Here is a 21,224-nt window from a genome sequence, read left to right as displayed (position 1 = left end):
AGATTGGAATTATTTGAAAGTTCAGCGTGTATACGCGAGCTGGGAAAATGAAGATCTACCGCGGGGACCTCGGTTGGAGTAGAATAGCTTTGAGGGGAAGGAAAGATAAATAAAATCGGTGTTATAAGGTGATTCTATGAGCACAGTAGTTCTGCATGATTAAGCGTTTGCGCATGACGGATGTATCTCCAAATATGTCTATAATTTCTATATAGTCAAAATTCCATAACCCGAAATCCAAGAATGCGGATTTTCGGTAAATCTAAGAAAAATGTAATCCCATGTGTGGCAAATACTACTAAAATTTCTCTCCCTACTTTCATATCTCTGTACCTTGGATCTGTTTGTTTAATACCCGTGGCGCTTTTTAATTTCGACTAATTTTGTAAGTTAAACGTCGTGTTGTGTTTTTTCCAGAAAATAAACGTGAAGGTGGCGCCAGGTCGTGAAAGTCATTCTCGAGTTTCCTACTTACTTAAACGGATTTGGGACACTTTTCCTGGAACCCCTGCGTATTTCCTTTCTTATTTCGTTTCCTTCGCAGGAGATGGTCACTTTGTTCTCACTTAGTGAGATGCCCACATCCGTAGTGCCTAGCGAGGGCGTCCTGGTTGGCGCCTGCTCCCTATTTCCCTCTGTCCCGCAACGCAGTTTTTTCTCCCTTGTCCGAGGTAAAAAAAGCGTCGATCGTGACGTCACCTGCGACTGAGGACTCACGTAACCGACGTGATAACCATCTCCCCTTTCGCTAAGTGTCGAACTCAGATATCGATCCCCCGACCGCCACTGATTTATTCATGGCGAAGGAAATTTGATCGACAGATTCGCAGAAAGGGCTAGTGGAACCGAAAATGAACGGAAAAAAGTAGAACTTGCGTGCCGAGCCTAAATGAAGCCCTGAATGTGCGGAGGAAAACGTATTGGCTGTATTCTATTTCATCTGAAAATTCGGATAGCTTAGGCAAAAAAGTGATGAGCCATTTAAGTCTGACGATATTTCATCAATGTGGCAAGAAGTTTAGCTGGTATTTAAGCTACTTTTAACTTATTTGCCTACACCTAAACATAGTTTTACGCTCGAAGATGGAATCTGAGGGACATATTCTCCACTATCAAGGGAATATTTCCAGATGATATTTTGAAAACAGGAAGCAACGGTAGTGGTACCAACCAAATTCTTTTTTTTTCGAAGTTAATAATGCTGTGGACGCAATATTATCTTTCACCTGCAATCACTAACCAAGTTTTAATCTTATGAATATATTACAAGGTATTTAGTTGCCTGAAAAAAATTAAATACATTGAAAAGGTATTAATTATTGGCTGGAAATTATATTCACAATATTACTCACTTAACTGCATTATATCACCGAACTAGACATTTTTATTCTTGGACTGCTGTTGGCTTTCGAGGTGTGGCACTTTTTTTTATTTTTTATTAGGATTTCTCTCGATTATCTGTGATCTTGATTAATTAACCTCATTTAAAACAATATCCATTTGTGCCATTTAAAGCAAAGATCGTAAATGTCTTATCGCCGTAATGAGGAAAAGCAATTGAAAAGAGGATGTAATCTACTGGAGAGGATTTGATCAACAAGGCAAGGACTTCAGAATAAGTAACTTATCACTTGAAATGACCATGAAGACCAATAAATCACGTGAAAGAATGGTGAGAAGTGATTCCTCATTATAGGTATAAGTAGGTAGAGCATCTTGATATCGTGAAGATGTTAAACAATATCGAGTAGTCAAACAGGTGAATCGTTTCCTATTAAGTAAAGGGTTTGCATTTACGCATTACATGTACATCCGAGAGGGTGGACTTAGGGTCTGTGCGTTGACCTAGAAGTTCCATGACGCATTTCCATGATTTCCAAATATTATATACCCAAAACATGATTTTTTTTGGAGTTGGGTAAGTGAATTAGAGTAACTTCTACACTAACAGTGCCTTGATCCAATTTTGGAATGCTCCACTCATCATTACAATTTTTCCTCAGAAAATTGCATGAATATTTCATAAATTTTTAGGCGTTTTTCTTGAATGATTTTGAAGACTTTAAGTAGTGGATTACTCTATATTACATACCAGTGACACTCTTTTATCAGAATAAATGTGAGTGACAGTGCAGTTTAAATGTCATTTTGAACTTTATTTTGAGTCACTACCAACCTACTACCGAAAACAGTATACGTTTGGTGCCCGTTGTAATTTGCGTTCCTTTGTCACTAATTCACCAAGATACCTTATCGATGCGAAAAATTGATGTTTACTGTGTTTTAGGGTGATGTCTTTATTATTGTACTGAACCAGTCTTGTTATACTCTCTCGAATTTTGTCGAATGGAAAAACACACAATTGGATGACTTCATTCATTTTTTTATGTGCTCAATGAAAACCAGTTCGATAACATTCCTAGAAAGGGAAACATTCTTGCGAGAAGTTTGCAATTTCAAAAAGAAATTATTGATGTTCATCGGTAAATAACCTAATTTATCCTTTGGCATTCTTAAATGTGTTCAACTTAATTATCGCGATGTTATTCGAAAACCAATGTCAATATTACCCATAAAACTTGGTGAACTCGCTTACAGAGGTCATATTTTGCGATGGTCAGTTCTGTGAGAATTGTAAATTGATATGAATTGTTGGCTTTAACGTGGCATATTCACCTAGACGTAGACGTAAAGCAGAGAAGAATTTCAAGGACACGCATCTGCGTATGCTCCGCGTACCCAGATAACATGACAACCGCAAGGTCGACTGGTCTTTCCAGAGATATATTCTTCCCTTGGAGTATACCAAGGATTTTCCTCTTAACTCACTAACCACAGTCTGCATCCTGGCGTTCCATTTTTTATCGCAAACTCTTGTGCAAGTGAGATGAAAATTCCGCATTCGAAAAACTAAACCAATCCGTGGAGAGCAATCAGTTAAAGGACACCAATGTTTATTGAGTGATATTTACTGTTCTTTATTGGTTGGTTGTGGAGTGTAGTAGCGTAGTGGATAGAGTTTGCCTAGTGATCGATGGGTATCGGGTTCAAATCCCGGGTGAAGCGTGTGGATCGGGTTGGGGTGGTGGCTAGAGTTTTGGATTCCCACCCCGTGAGCTCGGGTTCAAATCCCGAAGGTGGCAGAGAATTATCAGAGGCTGCCCGATCCTTGCTTGAATGATGTGTGGAGGACATTTCAAGCGCAACACTCCGTCCGTCGTATGGGACGTTAAACTGTGGTCCCCTTGGCGCCTTTCGTTAAGGTCAGGCTGATCCCGACGCCGCGCCGGGTTTCTCTCCACCCTTCCTTACCTACCCTTCCCTCATATCGCAAATGACATCAGCTGTCGGTCGTCTCCTCCAATTACAAACTGCCGGGTGAAGCCTTCCGACACCTTTTGAAGTCTCTCCAATACCATTGTAGGCTGCTTTCTGTTGTCGATTTGATCGAATTTTAATCGGTTTTCAAAAATGTCCGCGGCGCTGTGATTAGTGGCATGCGATCCACTTTTTTCAATAGTTTGCACTATAATGATTGTAATTGCGAGGAATAGCATTGAAAACTTATGAATTTGATATTATGCATATAATCGTTATGCATATAAATTTCGGTTAGCACCCCAAGTTATACCTTATTTCTCTTTGTCCGTCAGCGACACGAGTGGTGATTTTTGTAAACCCATTTAAATACGGAATGGGAGACAACTTGTATGCGTGGAACTAACTCGCCTTTTGCAAAGTATGGGGTGAGTTCTACCCTAACCTTTCCAAATAACCTCCGGCTTCAATCACCGTGTATGTGAATGTTAATTCGATTTACACATCACGGTGCACCCCGCGAATAAATGTTATGTGATGATTTGTCATTGAATGAACTAAATTTTGAATCATTAATTTTACATCATAAATTGCCCGTTGAATGGCGAGAACTGTCTTACAGTTTTATCACTTCGGCATTTAAGTTAAGGGTAGCCTCTTAACAAATTTGAGCGGCATAACTAAAGGAATGAAGGGAATAAAGAAAGCCTTGCATATATTTAAAATTATAATTATTCTAGCATGTGCGGTCGTCGGCTCCGTGGCCGGATAAAGATATGGAATTAGCTAGAGAGAAGGATTGGAAGCAGTGTGAGAATAGCGTTGTGCCATAAATATATGGGCCTCATCGAGATTTTTTTTCTTAACCCGAGGGAGAAAGGCCTAAAGTGAAGTGTATCACCGTGAAGAGAGCAGATCGATCGCATCGGAGGATTTTCAAAAACGGCGGAGTGGACGTACTTGAGAAAATATTTAAAAATTTTATCGGATACTGAGTAAAGAGCGATGTCATTGATAAAAGATAGGCCTGAAAAGGTTACGCAAAGGGTGGGGATATATTCAAGTGTTTTATCTTGAAGAGAGATAAAAATAATCTGTCATTAATTGTGCATCAGTATGCCGAGATACTGCGTGCGAAGATTGACGTGTCAAAATGAAGATTATTGTAGAGATATAAAAGTCGAGAAAGTGGTGAATAATAGTTGTTATAGTTGGTAAATAATTTTATTAACGTTTAGAGATACTTCAATTGTAGTCATGGTGAGACGAGCCCAAAATAATTTCCTGAGATACGATAAAGAGCAATCATTAAGGAAATTGCGCCCAGAAAATAAATATCATTTTCATGAAAAATCGTAATAATAGGTACTTAAATGCCTTCATGTTGAAAAATTGGTCTCAATTTTTAAATTATATTTTTGGAAAGTGCTATTAAACATCCGAAATTATCCACAAGCTCATATGGACTCATATCCACAGGCCCCTTTGCGCTTTCTTTTATAAGAAAATCAGGTTATGTCAATAAGTAACGTCTTATTACCTTCACAAAAAATGTCTAAATTTCTTATTGCCATGCCTTATAGAATGGCTTATTGCTTTGACGCAGCTATCTACTCATCTTAACAATCAGATAGCCTTTTCATATTTACTTCCCTATTGTAACATATTTATAATGTTAAAAATTAAACCTAAGAACCTCGCCGATCAATTATATGAATAGCAAATTAAATTTAAAAAGCCGATAGTTTAGGCCCAGTAGAACACTCCCAACTGCTTGGTAAAAACATATTGAACGTTTAGACGGGTTATTGTGCGAAATTTCTTCATGGTGAATATGAACAAAACTTGCGAATTCCACTTTACGAATTTTATGTCACGACGCGTCGTGGGTATCAATACTTATTAAGGAAGTCCCTCAAGTGTCACCACCAGATCTCGTTCAAATTTTGCTTGGTGATAGGAAATGGAGGTGTAGTTACGTAGTATTGTTACTGTCGCCAATGCCACAGCCACCTAGAGAGAATGCCAATGCCCAATACTTTTCGAGATATTAGCGACGGATAGTACTAGGGAAACTTCTAAAGTTATGCAACACACAATACAACAATGCACCGTCACTGCTCTTCGCCCCGTCGACGTAGTACAAAGGCCCATTGTCGTGATGCGGGTTGCGTGGATCCAGGCGTTTCCCTGCTACCTCCCGTCGCTTAATATCTCGAAAGGTATTGGGCGTTGGCGGCTGAAGCAAAAACTACGTCTCATTCCTATCACCTGGAAAATTTTGAACGATATCTGGCGGAGACACTTAAGGGACTTTCCTTGTTAGTATCATCTCAACCTAAAGGCTTCACTACTCGGTGTCATCCTCATCTTTAGGCTTCAATAATTAGTATCACCTTCGTGTATCGAAACCCGTCCGTCTTTTGATTCTTTGAGAGAAATTGGCAAGCTTTATTTCCACTGCAGGAAAATGCGTTCAACAAAAATTGAATAGTTTTCTAACGTTGTTGGTGATGTTTTTTTACAGGTATGCCCCGCGTACTTATTCGGTTTGTTCCCCGACGTTTCGTGGCCGTTGCTGGTCACTTTTTCTTACGGAATAAGAATAGTTTTTCCGCATAGGGTATTTGTAAAGGTTCATGGACGGAAGGAGGTTCAAAGGGGAGCGGATGAAGGAGTTATTATTTTACTTTTGCACAACGTCAGAGCAGGATCCCACGTGCGGCTGATTAATAAGCCCCAGTCTCTGTTGAAGTTCTGGTCATATTTCTTTATTTCGAACGCCTCGCGGATTAGCCAGGGTTTGAAGTTTTTCACCTTGGCGATTTATTTTGGCATTTTGGAAGTAAATCGCGTGTACCGAGACTGCATGTTCCGCCACGACCGACTTCAATGGTTGTCCCTTCGATCGACTTCAGGATCCGCCCAAATGTAAATTCTTAGCAAAGATAAGGCTTGCATTGCAGAAGAAAGAGAGAACATTACCATTTCGAAATATCACCCAAAAGGAGTTGGCGGAATATCGTACGAGTACGAACGTATGCAACCTCGTTATTCTAACGTAATTCCAGAAAAATTTATTTCAAGCATGCGCAAAAAAAGTCAAGTTAGTAGGTTTATCAAAACAAAACCTGTGTCAAGTTGAGATTTTGATGTCGGTTGAATATCAGCCTAATAATAATCACTTTTCGTCAGTCGATAGGTGATATTTAACTCTTGATTGATCAAATTCAGGAGAAGGCAACGAGGATGATCGTCTAAGAATTTTTGACTAGATGGTACTGATACGTTTCGAGCTGATACCGATTAATAATTATGTGTGGTAGACTAACAATAATTGGCCGGATTTTTACGATTGAAAACTTTCAACCGGTGGATGCGTAAGTAGTTTCAATGCATTTGGGAAGAAGTCCTTTAGGGTAATGGAAGCATTTATCCGTTTAAGGGGAAATCGATGGGGTGGAATACATGCTGTTCTACTTTTAAAATATGAGGAATTCACTGAACGCGAGGGCCATGGAAACCCGTGAAATGGGTGCCCTGTTTATGGTCGGGAACGAAAAGTAAGAGATTAGCTGGCTTGAGCTTCAAATGTAAACAAAAGCGATTTCCGACTTCTGCGCGTTTGACCAAGTTTGAAATGGCAAAATGCCAGATCGCGCGAACCCCGATTGACTGCGTGTAATTTCATTCGGAGGAAGCTTACACAAATGGGCCTTTCTAGCAAGTTACTAGGAACGCGTAGTAATCGTAAGGAGATTCACTTGAGCAAAATTGTTCAAGAGCAAGCACTTTCGAAGGCCGTGCAATAATCCCTTTGAAACGAAGTTTGCGGTAAGATCTCTCAGCCGTAGTTAGGATAGAGAGGAGCGATTTTCGGCATCTGCGCGTGCGACCAAATTGGACATGATAATATCATAACTCCCCTGATCCCATTTGGGACTTCTAATTGCCCGATTCCGGCGATAGCGTGTGTTGGCAAGTTGTAATTTCAATTGAAAGGTGTATTCTCATTGATTTTAATAGTCGGGGAAGGAGGGGTTTCAGTAAATTAATGAAATATATTTATAAGTACTTACGTACGTATTTCTCGTATTTTTTATGCTGACGTTTTCAATTTCTCATTGCATTTTACATTGAATTTGTGGGTTTCCAGTTGATATCAGCTTTCGGCTACTGCGCAGCCACCTTGAGCGCTTTTGTTTATATTTATTCTGAGCTTTGAGTATCGAAATAAAATGGTTATCGTATGACGAAGGATTGTGAAAGATTTCAATGGTGTGAGAGCAGTGGGAACTCTTGATAGAGTCAAGGGCGATTGTGATAGAGGATTATAAAGTGAAGGACTAGTGGAAGTGTTAAAATTAAAAAAAAAAAACCTTCGTAAGTCAATGCAAAAATATGTCATTGGGGAGGATATTAATCATTGATACTATGAACATAGAGGCAGTTGCCTTGACCTATATAGACATAAAAATAAATGTACAAGCGGAGAAGAACTGCAAACTCTCCTTAGAACGACGTTCATACGTCGCCTAAAATGAAGTGCGACCGGGTATGTTACCCAAAAAGATCTTTATACTCCTAAGGCGTTGCATATTCAATTTTAGAGTTTTAATCTGAATACTTTGGTCTTTATATGAATACTTATATGGTATATATGTAGGGGATAGCGTGTTGAGCATACAAATATTATGTTAAAGTGTAATTTTTTGCTAGGAATGAACTGAAATGTAATGCAAAGTGTGTGCAAATATTGTGAGGTGAAAAACAGTACTTACATGCTCGATTGTATGTCATAAAATACTATGTGAAATTGATTTGTGCATGGCTGTGAAAAAGTTGGGTATCGTTAAAGTTGGCATGTATGCAGATTTAGTAAAATTGTATAAATAAAATAAGCGGTGTTCTATGATTATTAAAAATATATCAGGAGGAATTGATAAAACTCTTCTTGTGATTATCTTAATGTTTTTGTGATAGTTACGCGTATAAGCAATTGCGCTGCCAGGAAACGACTTTGGGAGGAGGGAGGGGCGTTTTTTTTTAGTTTTTCTATCATCGTCTCTACACTCTGATAGGCTTTTACCGATAAAAACTCTTTTCCTGGCACTAAAAAATTTAATTATATTTTGAATTGATTATACCTCATTTTTATGCTATTTTCTTGGCCACACCCTCGATATTTTCCTCAATCGAGCCTCAGTTTATTCATACCTTTATCGGAAACCTTTTAATACAGGGTACGAGGTTGTGGACCAAATAATCTTCCCTAGCCATGGCATTTGCTTGAAACTTCACGGCAATTCTTCGTATTTTTGCAATGGACATTGGTCTACATCACCGCGATTATCATATCTAATGCAATCAATGCCATCACATATTAAATTACGGTAGTACTAAAACTTGTGGATACTCCTAGTAAAGTAAAATTTTTAATAACTCCCTGTGAAGTTAACCTTCGTTTACAAACAATCGCCGCACCCGGTCATTCAGTGTCAAGGGCTGGGAGTTCCTAGAGCTCTTAGTTATTATCTCAGGTCCTAAATCTGGTGGTGGAAGCGTACCACGCTTAATTTTGGTGGAGAATATATTAAGTTTTAGTGTCGTAAAAAAATTCATGTATGTCCTTGCGGGCTATCTTCCTCGATAAAACGGATATTTTCATCGCTCACAACGCTCCGTTCAAGTCTCAATGAAAAACATTATCTCCTTGAATATGTTAGAGGAATAAATTATGAGTGACCTATAATCTGGCTAAACCTCTGTTATCTCTACTACGTCGTGCTTGTTATCGTCCGCTTTCTGAATGAACGTTAGCAAAATATCAGCTGTTTCCTTTTTTCGTCGACCTTTGCCTCACCAACGCCGAACTATTGCCAATTCAAGGGAGATGCCTTCTTTCGAAATAATAAAATAGTTTTACCAACAATACCAAACATAAGCTTGCTAATTCAGTCCGATTACAGCAGTGATGCAAAAATAATTATTTGTGTTAGCGGGTTATCATTCAATATTTAGTTATTGGGAACTGAAATAGTTAAATTCATATATTTACATAATTTTGTGTTGGAAATAAAAGATAAAAGACCAATTTCTATCATCGCCTTGCCTTCGGAGCGTTCAGTCTAAGTATCGACATGATTGACGACCTCAAATTTAAAAATTGTAACCTTTCAGAATGTAGGCTTGCGGTTCAATTAAGATCCTTATTTTTTGGGTTTACCCGTGTCACAAAATAAGGATCTTAATACTATTGACCGTGAAAGTTTTAACCAATTGCGGTTCAAAGTTTTTTATTGGTTATTTATTGGAAAATGTTGTTTTGCTGTATAAATTAATATAAATAGTATATTAATAGTAAATATTTTGGCGGTCGAATAAAAAATAACTAACTTATTGTAAGTGTGTAGGGATGTGGTATATGACTGAAAGAGGAAGATGCTGTGAACGATATTGACCTATACAAAACAGTTAACACTCATTTTCGTATCTCATGCTCCAAAATCACGTAAGTAGTGCTACTTTTGGTTTTGTCCGACGCGTCCTTTGCATCCTTATTTCATTACCATTAGTTACGTCACGTCATGCTTCTGTGATAGCTAATCCTGCTGTGTTGACAAAACCCTAGACACGGTCTGGTAAAACTAACTAAAAGGATTCTACTCTTACCTATTAATACTCTTGGTGCATAACTTTTTTCTGGGGTATGCGTAAGTTCATCCCGTGCGCGATATACAGAAATCATTGTTTCGATTGTTTGCAGTTATATATGTATACCATCATCAGACCTGCTTTGTTCTTTTACCTAAAATCCTGCCATGTGACCATGAATTCCCAGTTCCAAGTTTCCCACCTCTCTGGGTAATATAGTTCCCGAGCAACACCGGGTGGCCTGCTAGTAATCAATGATTTTCGTATGAAGATTTTCACAGCTTCTTTTATCAATGTTTGTGGTTGCTTTCGGGAAATTCTGCATAGGTAACATTATCTGCTCGACGTTTCACTCCTCCTACTGGGAACGTTTTAGTGAGAGTGACTGAAAGAGATATTTTAGTCAGCTTTGATGTCACGTCGCTGTTTACGAAAGTTCCTGTCCCTGATTCGGTGGAATTTTAAAAACTCTAACAGGGTGATGGACTTCCAGAGGACTACCCAAAATTGGTTGAATTCTGCCTTCGAAGCAATTATTTCCTATACAACGGGGAAATATATGAACAAAAAAGTGGCGCGGCAATCGGTTCACCGCTTTCTCCCGTAATAGCCAATTTGTATATGGAGTTTTTTTTTAGAAGAAGGCACTTGAGACGAGTGAAGAGAAACCATCATGCTAAGCCCATTCCCTTGAAAACGCTCCCAGTAGGAGTGAAACGCCGGGCAGATAATGTTACCTATGCAGCATTTCCCGAAAGCAACCACCGACATTAGTAATCATTAAATTTCAAATGACAACTCTATCACAAATCATAACTATTAAGAAAAACATTATCAACCTCTTAGTTCAATGGAGTGTACGATATTTCTAGTAAATCTATATTTAGCCAAAACAAACAAACAAACTGGATTGTTTACCCAAGCGTGAACATGCCACGTATAATTGTCCGTACGATGAACACGGTGTGCCTCAAAGCCATAAAAAGACATCGTTTGGCCTTGAGACTTGTCGTTGCGAATGCCAATTTAATTGGACATTGAACCCGTTTGTTTTCAATTGGCACATATGTCGGAATAATAGGGATACGTAGTAGTAATACATCTCCGTGGAACATGCCATTCATAATTTATGGTGATAGAAAGAGATTTCAAACGACTTAAACAATACTGACGCGACGGTCGTCAAGGGGACAGTAAGCCAAAATCGCTAAAATTTCAGTATTTTTTGGATGTTTTTTTTTAATTCACCGTAAATCACGTGGAAAACGAAATTCAATTGCAGGAATGAGAATGTTATTTTCTTTTTCTTTCCAATGGTATATGTCTCAACTTAATGTGACCATTATCACCAATTTAAATATGCAAAAGAAAAAAGGTCTGCTGTAATTAGAAACGAAGTTTACATGTATTTCTTATGAAAATGACTTAGGGCCCATTCCAGGGCTAGAGAAGAATGAAAAATAGTTTACAACATATTCTCAGTCCTACTGAATATACACAACAAATTTCATTGGAATCAGTCCAGCCGTTTCGGAGGAATTTGGAAACAAAGAACCGTGACAAGAGAATTTTATATATTAGCTAGCATGAAAAAGATTTCGATGTAAATGATAACAGGACGGCTGGACCTTGAAATTTAAAAAAATTAAGCCACGGGTCAAAATGTTTCAGCCACCATTGAATATTTCCTACGTGCAACCACTTTGAAACGTATACAAATAAGAATTTTTTCTTGGATGCCAACTCGATTACAGAATGTAAGTACTGAGGAAGCAAGTTTTCTATGAATTTAAGGTCGATTTTTTACAGTTGAGTTTTTTGTTTCTTATTCGGAGTAAAGTTCGTTTCTTGTCGCCTTGACGCGAAAGACAATAAAGTTTAAGTTTAACAAATATTAAAGCTGATATAAAAATTAAATTGTACGAAACGCTAATGGGACTTAAGTAGGGACATGAATTTATGTACTTAGTGAATATATGTTTCTTTCGTATGCATAAGAAAGGAATTATTTAGAGTACAATTTACTTTTATATACAGAATGAAAATTTTACTTCATAGAATCGTAAATAATAATACTTCATAAACGAGCTGTCGATTTTGAACGTGTAATAGAAATCCACCAATAATTCTGATGGCCAAAAATTATAATATCCCAAGCATAAGACTGTAACTGACCAACCCGTAAAAAGTAATAGAATTGAAAATATTTATCCCTGCAAAAGTATGTGTATGTTGTCACAGTTACATATTCCTATGAAGTTGGTTCATAAATATTGTCCTGGTCTAATAAACTTTATCGCGTGTGGAGAAAGTAAACAAATTTTTATTAATAATTTATTTTACGATATCATATTCTTGAATAGAGTTTGAAAATTTCAAGTGCTACTTTTCCTGTCGTCATCCTCTAATGTCTCATGTTTTTTATCAATAGTATCTGAAGAAATAATCCCATCGAGAGGTGCAATTTCCGCGATAAGGATAATATATTTATTTTTATACAGACGATATTATTTTCTTTTTATCCTAGGTCTATGGCACTATGAAACGCCTTGTTGTGATTTAAGGAACTTTCGATTCCGAACAGCTTTACTACTTCTCCCTGTTTCGGTTTTAGATGAAATCTTACATATATAACCTTTATATATAATATATAGATTGCCTTCTTTTTAAGATGTGGTAGCACTAAATCCATAATCACCGTGTGAAATTATATGGTTTTTATCGTATTATGTGTCGTTATTTAGGTGAGAAAATCCCCCCGTGGCCAAATATTGGAAGGATGACTTGAGAGGGATTTCCAATAATTCGTGGAGGAAATTTGAGAATTTCGTCCTATAACAATGGGGTTGCAACTCCTAAGCTACCGAACGACAGCAACATAAGCTTTGCCTAATTTTCAATACGTTATTTGTTGGACGATAACTTAATTTGACATTTTGAAAAAGTTTATGAACCACGGGACGAAGCTGCGAAATCATTTAATCTGTAATATACCAAACTTTGGCATGGAGAATATTTTGTTAGGGTACGAAATGGCCTAAAGTTGCGCTACCGCAGCTTTATAGAAAAACAGGTACTCTCGGCCTCAATCGAATTTTTACGACTAGACCACGCTTTTCATCATTTCATTCAAAATAAAAAACTAATTTTGTCCAAAAATTCTATTTTTTGTTTCATTCTGCGATAATTGCGCTCAAAAGTATTCAAACTCGATTGCACTTAGCTGGCAGTAACGGCAAAAATAAAAACCCATTAATAAGCAGATTACCATGGTAGTATTAAAGTTTTAGGGAAATGTTTAGCCGAAACTTGAAAGAATTAAGGTGGCACTATTGGGTAGGAATTAAGAAAAGATAATTTGCTGTAAATGAGAAAAAAATAGTTTTTTGCTCCCTTTATAATCTAGCTTGCATATCTAACTAAAAAGTTTTTATGTTCTACCAATATTCAGAATATTGTGTTCCGAATCACGTATGCGGTGCACATATGGCTATAGCGCTGGAGTTGCCGTTCCGAATTGCTGCTGCCCATTGGAGTGCGTCAATCGATAGGGCGAATGGGAACGGCTTTATCTTAAAGGATTATCCATCTTGATGATTGACGCCGAAGTAAATATGCTCAAAAAGAGATATTCCTGTTTATAGTGGTGATAATAGTTTTTTTTAATTCGAGTAAAACTTTTATTGGAGGCAAGTAACCAAATTGTTCGCAATTTTCCCCGTTCTAAACACGCGCCTCAAAGTCCCGTAAACAACGATTTCTATGTAATTGTTATGCTCCGCATCAAGCGCAACAAAATGTTTCGATACACCAGATACCATGAATACCATACTTGAATAAGACTCGTTAACAGCTTCACCTCATGATACACTTCATTGCTGAGACATATAGTCCAAACATCAACCCGACTATTGACAATTATATTTTCACCTGAGGAGCCTATCCACTTCATGATTTTAGGTAGTTGAGTCAAGTTTTTCCTGTGAAGCCTGGCTCATGAGGTGTGTGACAATAGTTGCCTACCTATGAGATATATTTTTGTTGCCACTCATTAAGTTCCTCACGACTCCTCATGAATCCTAAGTCCTCCAAGTGTTGTTGCTGGGACCAATATGTTGCAAGTGCGATGCTCCTAATGTTTACATGATCGAAGATCCACTTCCTCGATCGTATGCATAGTGTGTGCTAGATGTGACTTCCGGTTTTTTCGCTTCGGATATGCTCCAAGGCTCAATTCGGAAAGGCTTTTATGCGCATGATTCGCAGCATTTGCGATTCAGAGCGCATCCTTGTATGTTAATGAAAGCATATTACTAAGAACCGTCAAAATGAGAACCTTTTCCTAGCTTCTTCGGGCATTCCTTCCCTCTGGGGCTCCTGGACCTTTTCGAGGATTTATGGATTGTGTGAGAATAACACATAAAAATTCTTTTGGAATATGACGATAAGTTAGTTAAATTGGCCCTTGAAGCCTTGTAGTAGTTGGTAGTGCGGAACTCCACTGAAAAAGTAGTTTCCCACGCCCACCGAGCTGTGCAACTTTCAAAAGTAATATTTGTTTTTATTCGGGTGTATGACGAAGCATCAAAGTAGCTCGCTAAGTTACACAATGCAGAGAATAATATTGGAACGATATATTAAGGGGAGACAGAGATCAAATACGAATAACAAGGCAAAATACGTGAGTAATCGAACTTGTTTTTGGTTAGTCTTCCTTACACTGAAGCCCCGTAAAGGTTGGGAGAACAGGGAAGCCAAAAGAAGGCAGGAAAAGCTATTTGGACGCATCCGATATCTCCCTATATTAGCCGATATTCAGAACGGGGGGAGTGCGGAACGGAAGAACCAGTTATATATTACAAAAATATTAATTGTAAGTAGCAGAATTCTTGCGTAAAAAACTTGTTGTGAATTGATTTTTTTATATCATAATATTCAGTGATGGCAAAACGTAATCAAAACGTAATCATTTATGTTTCTAAAACGTAATCAATTATGTTTAAAATAACTTTTTATAAAAAAATTATTTAAACTCGATTACGTTTGAAGTTATCAGCAAACTTCTAAAAAAAAACACCACTTTAATTTCTAGTTATCCTGCAGCTATAATTTTCTAATTGTTACCTGTCCTCCAGTGTTACATACCCATAGTACACGAAAAAACTTGAACTATTTCGTTTGGCGAATAATGTTTATCGTATTTGAACAAATGAATTAGTGTAAAGTTTAACATCATGCCCGAAAATCTAAGGTTTATCGTTTATTCCATTCCATATGTTACTGAAAGAAACGTTGCCTAATTTTAACTTGCATCTTTTGAGTTATCTACATTATCGTCAATTATCTCATCTATTGATCATTACTATGACATCAAGGTATTCCATTGTTTCTAAATTTTTGTATATTCTACCTTTGTAGTCATATAACTGCAATATTGTAATTACCATCACGTTTGAGCGATGAAAGTTATACTCAAATGTGTAAACAAGTTATATATTACTTTTCGGTATGCAATTAAAATTTGTCTTTGCGGGCGCTCGGTTCTGTTTATTTTGAGACATCAATTTTTAATGCTACCATTTCAAAAGGGTGAAATTTCTTGTGTCTTAAGCTAAAAAGGTTTTTGATCGATACTCAATATCAGCAGTAGTGTGAAATGTGGATTTTTGATCTCTTCATTTCTGATCAATTGATACATTTCAGAGAGTGGGCTGAATAAAATTTTAATTTTATCGGGCTGCTTTAGGGATTTTGGCTGATTCTCTTTCTGGTTCCTTCGGCGGGCATTGTTGCAGTTGCGCCAGCTACATGGCTTGGGTGACCCAAAATTAAAGGTACAGACATTGATGCACCAGACACACTGTCTGAAACCGAAATGATTCTTGCCACAGCTATCTATCTGCGACCTTTGTCATTTCCCGTTTTATGTTTCTAGTACAGTTTAATATGTTGGAGGAGGCAATAGCTCGCTGGTCACCGCCTCCGTTATCATATGATGGAAGCCGCTGCCTTTTAGCCGTGTATCCTGGGCAAATGCAACCCCTTTCACAATGTGTAATGAGGGTTGCATGTCTCGACTTATACGAATATTTAATCCTATGGATTTTCAAAATTTTCTGCTACCCTTTCAACCGTTGATGCTTGGGTCGAATGAGTGAGTCATGAGAGCCCAAAGGGGAAGGGAATATGTGTAGAATATCTCTCGAAAATTTATCAGCTTTTTTCCTCATTGCATACACTGCACCTGCGCCATAGATTAGGAACATTTTTTGCTAAAAGTATTTGCCTTGAATAATACAATTCCTTCTAAATTTCCTCCAAACTATCATAGTGTGTGTAAAAAATTGATTTCATGCCCTTTCCTATTATTTTTCCCTAAGATAAACTTTAGTAGCAACTCATGTGTGCTTTTTATATTTACATTTATCTTCCATGCTGCATTCCAACTCTAAAATTATAAATACAAATGGTAGGCTGATGATACATGTCTGTGGGTATGTAACTGCCCATAAGAACATAGCAATATGATCTATTGGGGTCATCCAGAATATAAGTTTTGTTTTTCTTGTTGTAATCGAGTTTTTGTTGGAAAAATGTTAAACTTAGAGAAAATGTTCATGAATATGTGTATTATTTTTCCGAACAATCTCCGGAGACCTCAATATACTTTACTACTGTCAGTAATTTTCAATGATGTTTTCCGAGTTACTTGCTTACTTATTTATGTCAAACATTTCACTGACTTTTTCCTTAATTTCAGTTTGTTTGTATGGGTGGTATCCCTAAGAGAATGGAGCAATTTGCCTTCTACATCATGGAAGAATTAGGCCATAAATTACCTGCTGGAACTACACTTGTGGACATCAGCCAATACTCATACAGATATTCAATGTATAAAGTTGGACCAGTGCTATCACTTAGTGTGAGTGTATTTATATGATATTTGAGATCGTATATCACTGCCCCTGGGTAAAAAATCACCCTTTTCAAAATGCAAGCAGTATTTGAAAGAAACAAGAATAATTTTCTCTCTTCACCCCATTTTCTATTATCAAAAGAACATTTGGTTAATAAGCTTGCCTATTTTTAAATGGCCTATTAAAATATAGTTTATCACCTCCTTTTACCTCTTGGGCATTGGCATTAGTGAAATTTAAATGTGTACTTTGTTTTAACCACCTCCATTGTGCCTGAAAATAACTCACTGTATCAGTACATATATGTATTAATGTTAGATGAACTTGAGTCTAACATAGTCGACAATATTTATCATTCAAGAGAGGGTTATTTAAATTAAAATTTATTATGGAAGAAATTTAATACCTCATACTTCTGCTTATTAACTTGTTAATGCCTGTTGAAGGTAGAAAAATTATGTTATAACAAGCTTTTTCCAACCTCTCCATCCTTCCCTCAAGAAATCAGGAAATGAGTTTGATTTTTTTTAATGCAAGGCTAATAACTGCTCTTTATAAGTACATATTGATACCCTTACATTGAATTTTTAATGATTTCATCTCTGTGTGTAGCCCTCAGAACTACAGTCAATTAAAATTTTCTATTCTTGTATTCGACAGCATGGAATGGGCATTCCTTCAGTAGGTATCCTACTTCATGAAGTAATCAAGTTAATGTATCATGCCAAAGTCAAAGATCCCATCTTCTTTCGAATTGGTACATGTGGAGGCGTTGGATTGGAACCAGGTACTGTGGTGATAACAGAAGAAGCCCTGGATGGACTCTTGAGGCCAGTCCTTGAACAGGTTGGTTATTAATCATAAGACTCTTCTTCCTGAAATATTTTATTTTTAATTTATTCGCGTAGTTTACTGTCAAAGTTCACTTCTTCTAGAGTCATACATAAATATATAGCTGTAGAGTAGTTTTCGAGAGCTAGTAAAGTGGCTTTTGATTTTTGTTCAGCTGCTGTACCAATAAGTACCTTATTCGTAGTTATTCTAATAGCTGACCCACTCACCCATGGTTACCCAGATAACACGGAATTTGTATTACATCAATAATACACACAAAAAACGTGACCAAATACATATGTATAAGATGGAATACGATCGTATTACATCGGTATATTTCACGTAGAAGTGGTTCAAAAGTCCCTATGGATGTATGTATTCGTGCGTATTACAAATTGGAAATCTGAATACCCATACATGAATTATACATATGTATACAATGGAATACAATCGTATTACGTCTGTATATTTCACGTAAAAGTGGCTCAAAAGTCCCTCAGGATGTATGTATACATGCGTATTACAAATTGGAAATCTGAATATCCTTACATGTAATATACATATGTATCTGCAGGCCCTCGTACACGAATTATACATATTGATTTTCTGACCCACATCCACTTAATATCAATATCGATCAAACGGATGAATAAATATAAGGAAACCAGAACGTACAGATAATAAAACATTTATTCAAAGAGAAAAATAAAATAATACACACAAATAACAAGTGTGGCCATGAATATAGCTAACAAGCATTAAGGGCCAGCAAACAGTAGGTGAAACTTAGTTAAAAAAAAATGGCACAAAGATAAATCAAGTACAAACAATGGTTTGAGTTGGAAAATAGAAAAAAATGTTAGCACGGAACAAGCGTTGTAACCCATTGCACAAGAAGAAACCTGAATTCAGGAAACCAACTCTGCACAATTAGCCACTTTCTGAAAGGAGAAAAGAAGAAGTCAAGTTTAAAAGTCATGCAAAAATATATCTTTTTGTAAGATCTGAATAGGAGCTCAAGGCCTTTCAATTTTATTTTTATCAATTCATATAGGCAGTCAGTATTCTGTGAAGTCTGTAATTTTAGTACTAATTCTGTATTCTGAATGCAAATGAAAGTTTGGCTTCTCTGATAGATTCCAGACATAAGTTTTAAATTTTTTCATTTACCAATAATGTCGAGGTCCCAACTAGCACAGATTTGACCTTGTCCTTTGAGAAATCATATACTTTAGGGATATGCTTTCATTTTACAAAATTAATAGCCTTTCTCTTAAGAAGAATGAGAAATATGAGAAAAGATCATATGACTACTTTTAAATATAAATTAACTAGGAAAACGTGAATCCATTGGTATGCTTATTTATTACATGATACTAATATATTACTACCATGATTTAGTAGCGGATGACTCACACAGAAAAAATATAAACTTGTGATATCAAATTTTCAAACAAATAAATTTCATACATAACCGATACTTTCAGGCTTAACTTTAAGAAACCTCTCCATTATGGTAAAAAAAAAATTTCCCTCAAAGCTTACCTCGGTATTAACAATTCCACCTGGTCTTCTGGCTTTGCTTCGTCGTCTTTTCCGTAATCCATTCTCCTCTTGTCCAGGCCAAGCTATTTACATCGTCGCCTGCTGGGTATGCGCGAAAGAGCATGAAAAGAAAATTATAAGTAATTAATTTGGCCCGTACGCACCTTTTTCTTACATATAATGACAAACTTCCGCATGAAAATTACGTATTTATCTTGTGTTAATAATAATGACGAAATGCACCTTGATTGACTGCATTTCAAGATGAAAGAAATATTACATTTTGCTTTAAGGGAACCGATATTACACGACCAATACTTCTTGTTCGTTAAATAATTAGAAGTAGAGGGCAAAACCGCTCGGAACCTCTAGGAATCTTTAGTGACAAGGCTACGCTGATAAGTCTACGGTCAAAGATGTTACGACTAAAGCATAGGATAACTAGGAATGCAAGAACTACAATACAGTAGGTTGTGGTAATAAACAGCGATAAAACAACTTACACGTGAACGAAAACATTCCTTAAACAATTTTTTCTGCTCTTAATTAAGAGAAGAAAAAATTTAACTTCAGCCGCGAAGCACGGAATTACTATACGACGCATAATCTATTAATTTATACCTACGTACAAGATTGACATTACTATGTTTTACCATATAACTTCAATGGAGACCAGTCTCCTCGATACATAACTCAACAAAAAAGGAAAACAATAGCCAAACATAAACAATATAATTACCTCTATTGGCGCAATGTGGTCAACACATTGCGCCAATAGTTGTATCCAAATATACTCAAATAACATAATTAATGTAGTCTATGTATGCGTACAATATAATAAAAGATAAATCATACCTTACCTTAATTATCCAGTGACAGGAAACTGTTGGAGCTGGCTTGCACGAATCGCAATAACGTGCGGGATTGAAGCACATTTCCAGCAAAACATAGCTTCGGTTTGAGCACACCATCCACACGCACCGGTTATCGAGGATTAAAACACTATGTCAATTCTTCCAATACGTATAATAATACAAACAAATATAAAATTAACTATACATCAGTAGCCGGAGTTCCTCCTACAGCACGTTCTTGACGTTCTCGTAGTCTCGAACGAAATGCCGAGCTAACTGTTAACGAGATTATCACTCCCACTCACTTCCCTAGCTTGTTGCGACAGAATTGAGAATTTAATTTTTTTGTTTAAACAGTTAATTTTAAATATCGTTTAAAAAATTAAACTTCGCTTTTACTTTTGCGCTGTGCAAGAACTATTTTTTGTATTTTTCATGTATTGTGAACCATTTTCCATGTGTATATTTCGCGGATGGAAACTGAATTTTACATATGTAATACGTCTGTATTTCGCGTGCATTTACAAATTAACATAAATATGGTCGCCATACTACCCTTGCTCACATCGATCAGTATATGATTTATTTTTAAGCTTCCTGGGTATAAATTCGAATGGATGAATGATCATTGAAATGAGGAAATCTGGCGTTTGCAGTGAACATATTATTTCTGCAAAAATGTTTCTGAACATTTCACTAGACGCCACGAAAATCCACCTCTCAAAAATTACAGGAAATATACATAATGTATATTTTGTGTATTTTTGACCACATTTACATATGTATTTCCTCTGTATTCATACATATGTAAAAGTAACAAGTGTTACACGATATTTACATTTGTATTTTTGACCACATTTACATAAGTATTCAAATTTCAAAAATACAAATGTATTTATCGTGTAAACACGTACCACTTTTACATATGTATGAATACGAAGGAAATACATCCAATAATACATATGTATTACACATGTTATACATAACAAAAATACATATGTATGTGACCCATGAAAATACAATATAAATACATTATGTATATCCAAATGTGTGCTGTTGGGGTATGTGGCCATAGTGCTAATAAGATTCTGACAGGGTGATT

The 21,224-nt window shown here is 36.6% G+C and overlaps 1 protein-coding gene across 2 annotated transcripts in view; it reads left to right on the top strand.

The window, feature by feature from the left end:
* LOC124171912 (uridine phosphorylase 1) overlaps nucleotides 1–21,224 on the top strand; it is a 41,615-nt gene that overhangs the window by 13,960 nt on the left and 6,431 nt on the right. For both annotated transcript variants that reach the window (XM_046551338.1, XM_046551330.1), the window contains exons 3-4: nucleotides 16,733–16,894; nucleotides 17,550–17,735. In XM_046551338.1, the coding sequence (XP_046407294.1) occupies nucleotides 16,733–16,894; nucleotides 17,550–17,735 (348 nt within the window). The remainder of the gene's footprint in view (nucleotides 1–16,732; nucleotides 16,895–17,549; nucleotides 17,736–21,224) is intronic.

This window comes from Ischnura elegans, chromosome 1 (genome assembly GCF_921293095.1).
Source record: "Ischnura elegans chromosome 1, ioIscEleg1.1, whole genome shotgun sequence".
NCBI lineage: Eukaryota > Metazoa > Arthropoda > Insecta > Odonata > Coenagrionidae > Ischnura > Ischnura elegans.
This window is presented reverse-complemented; position numbering and strand designations above follow the sequence as displayed.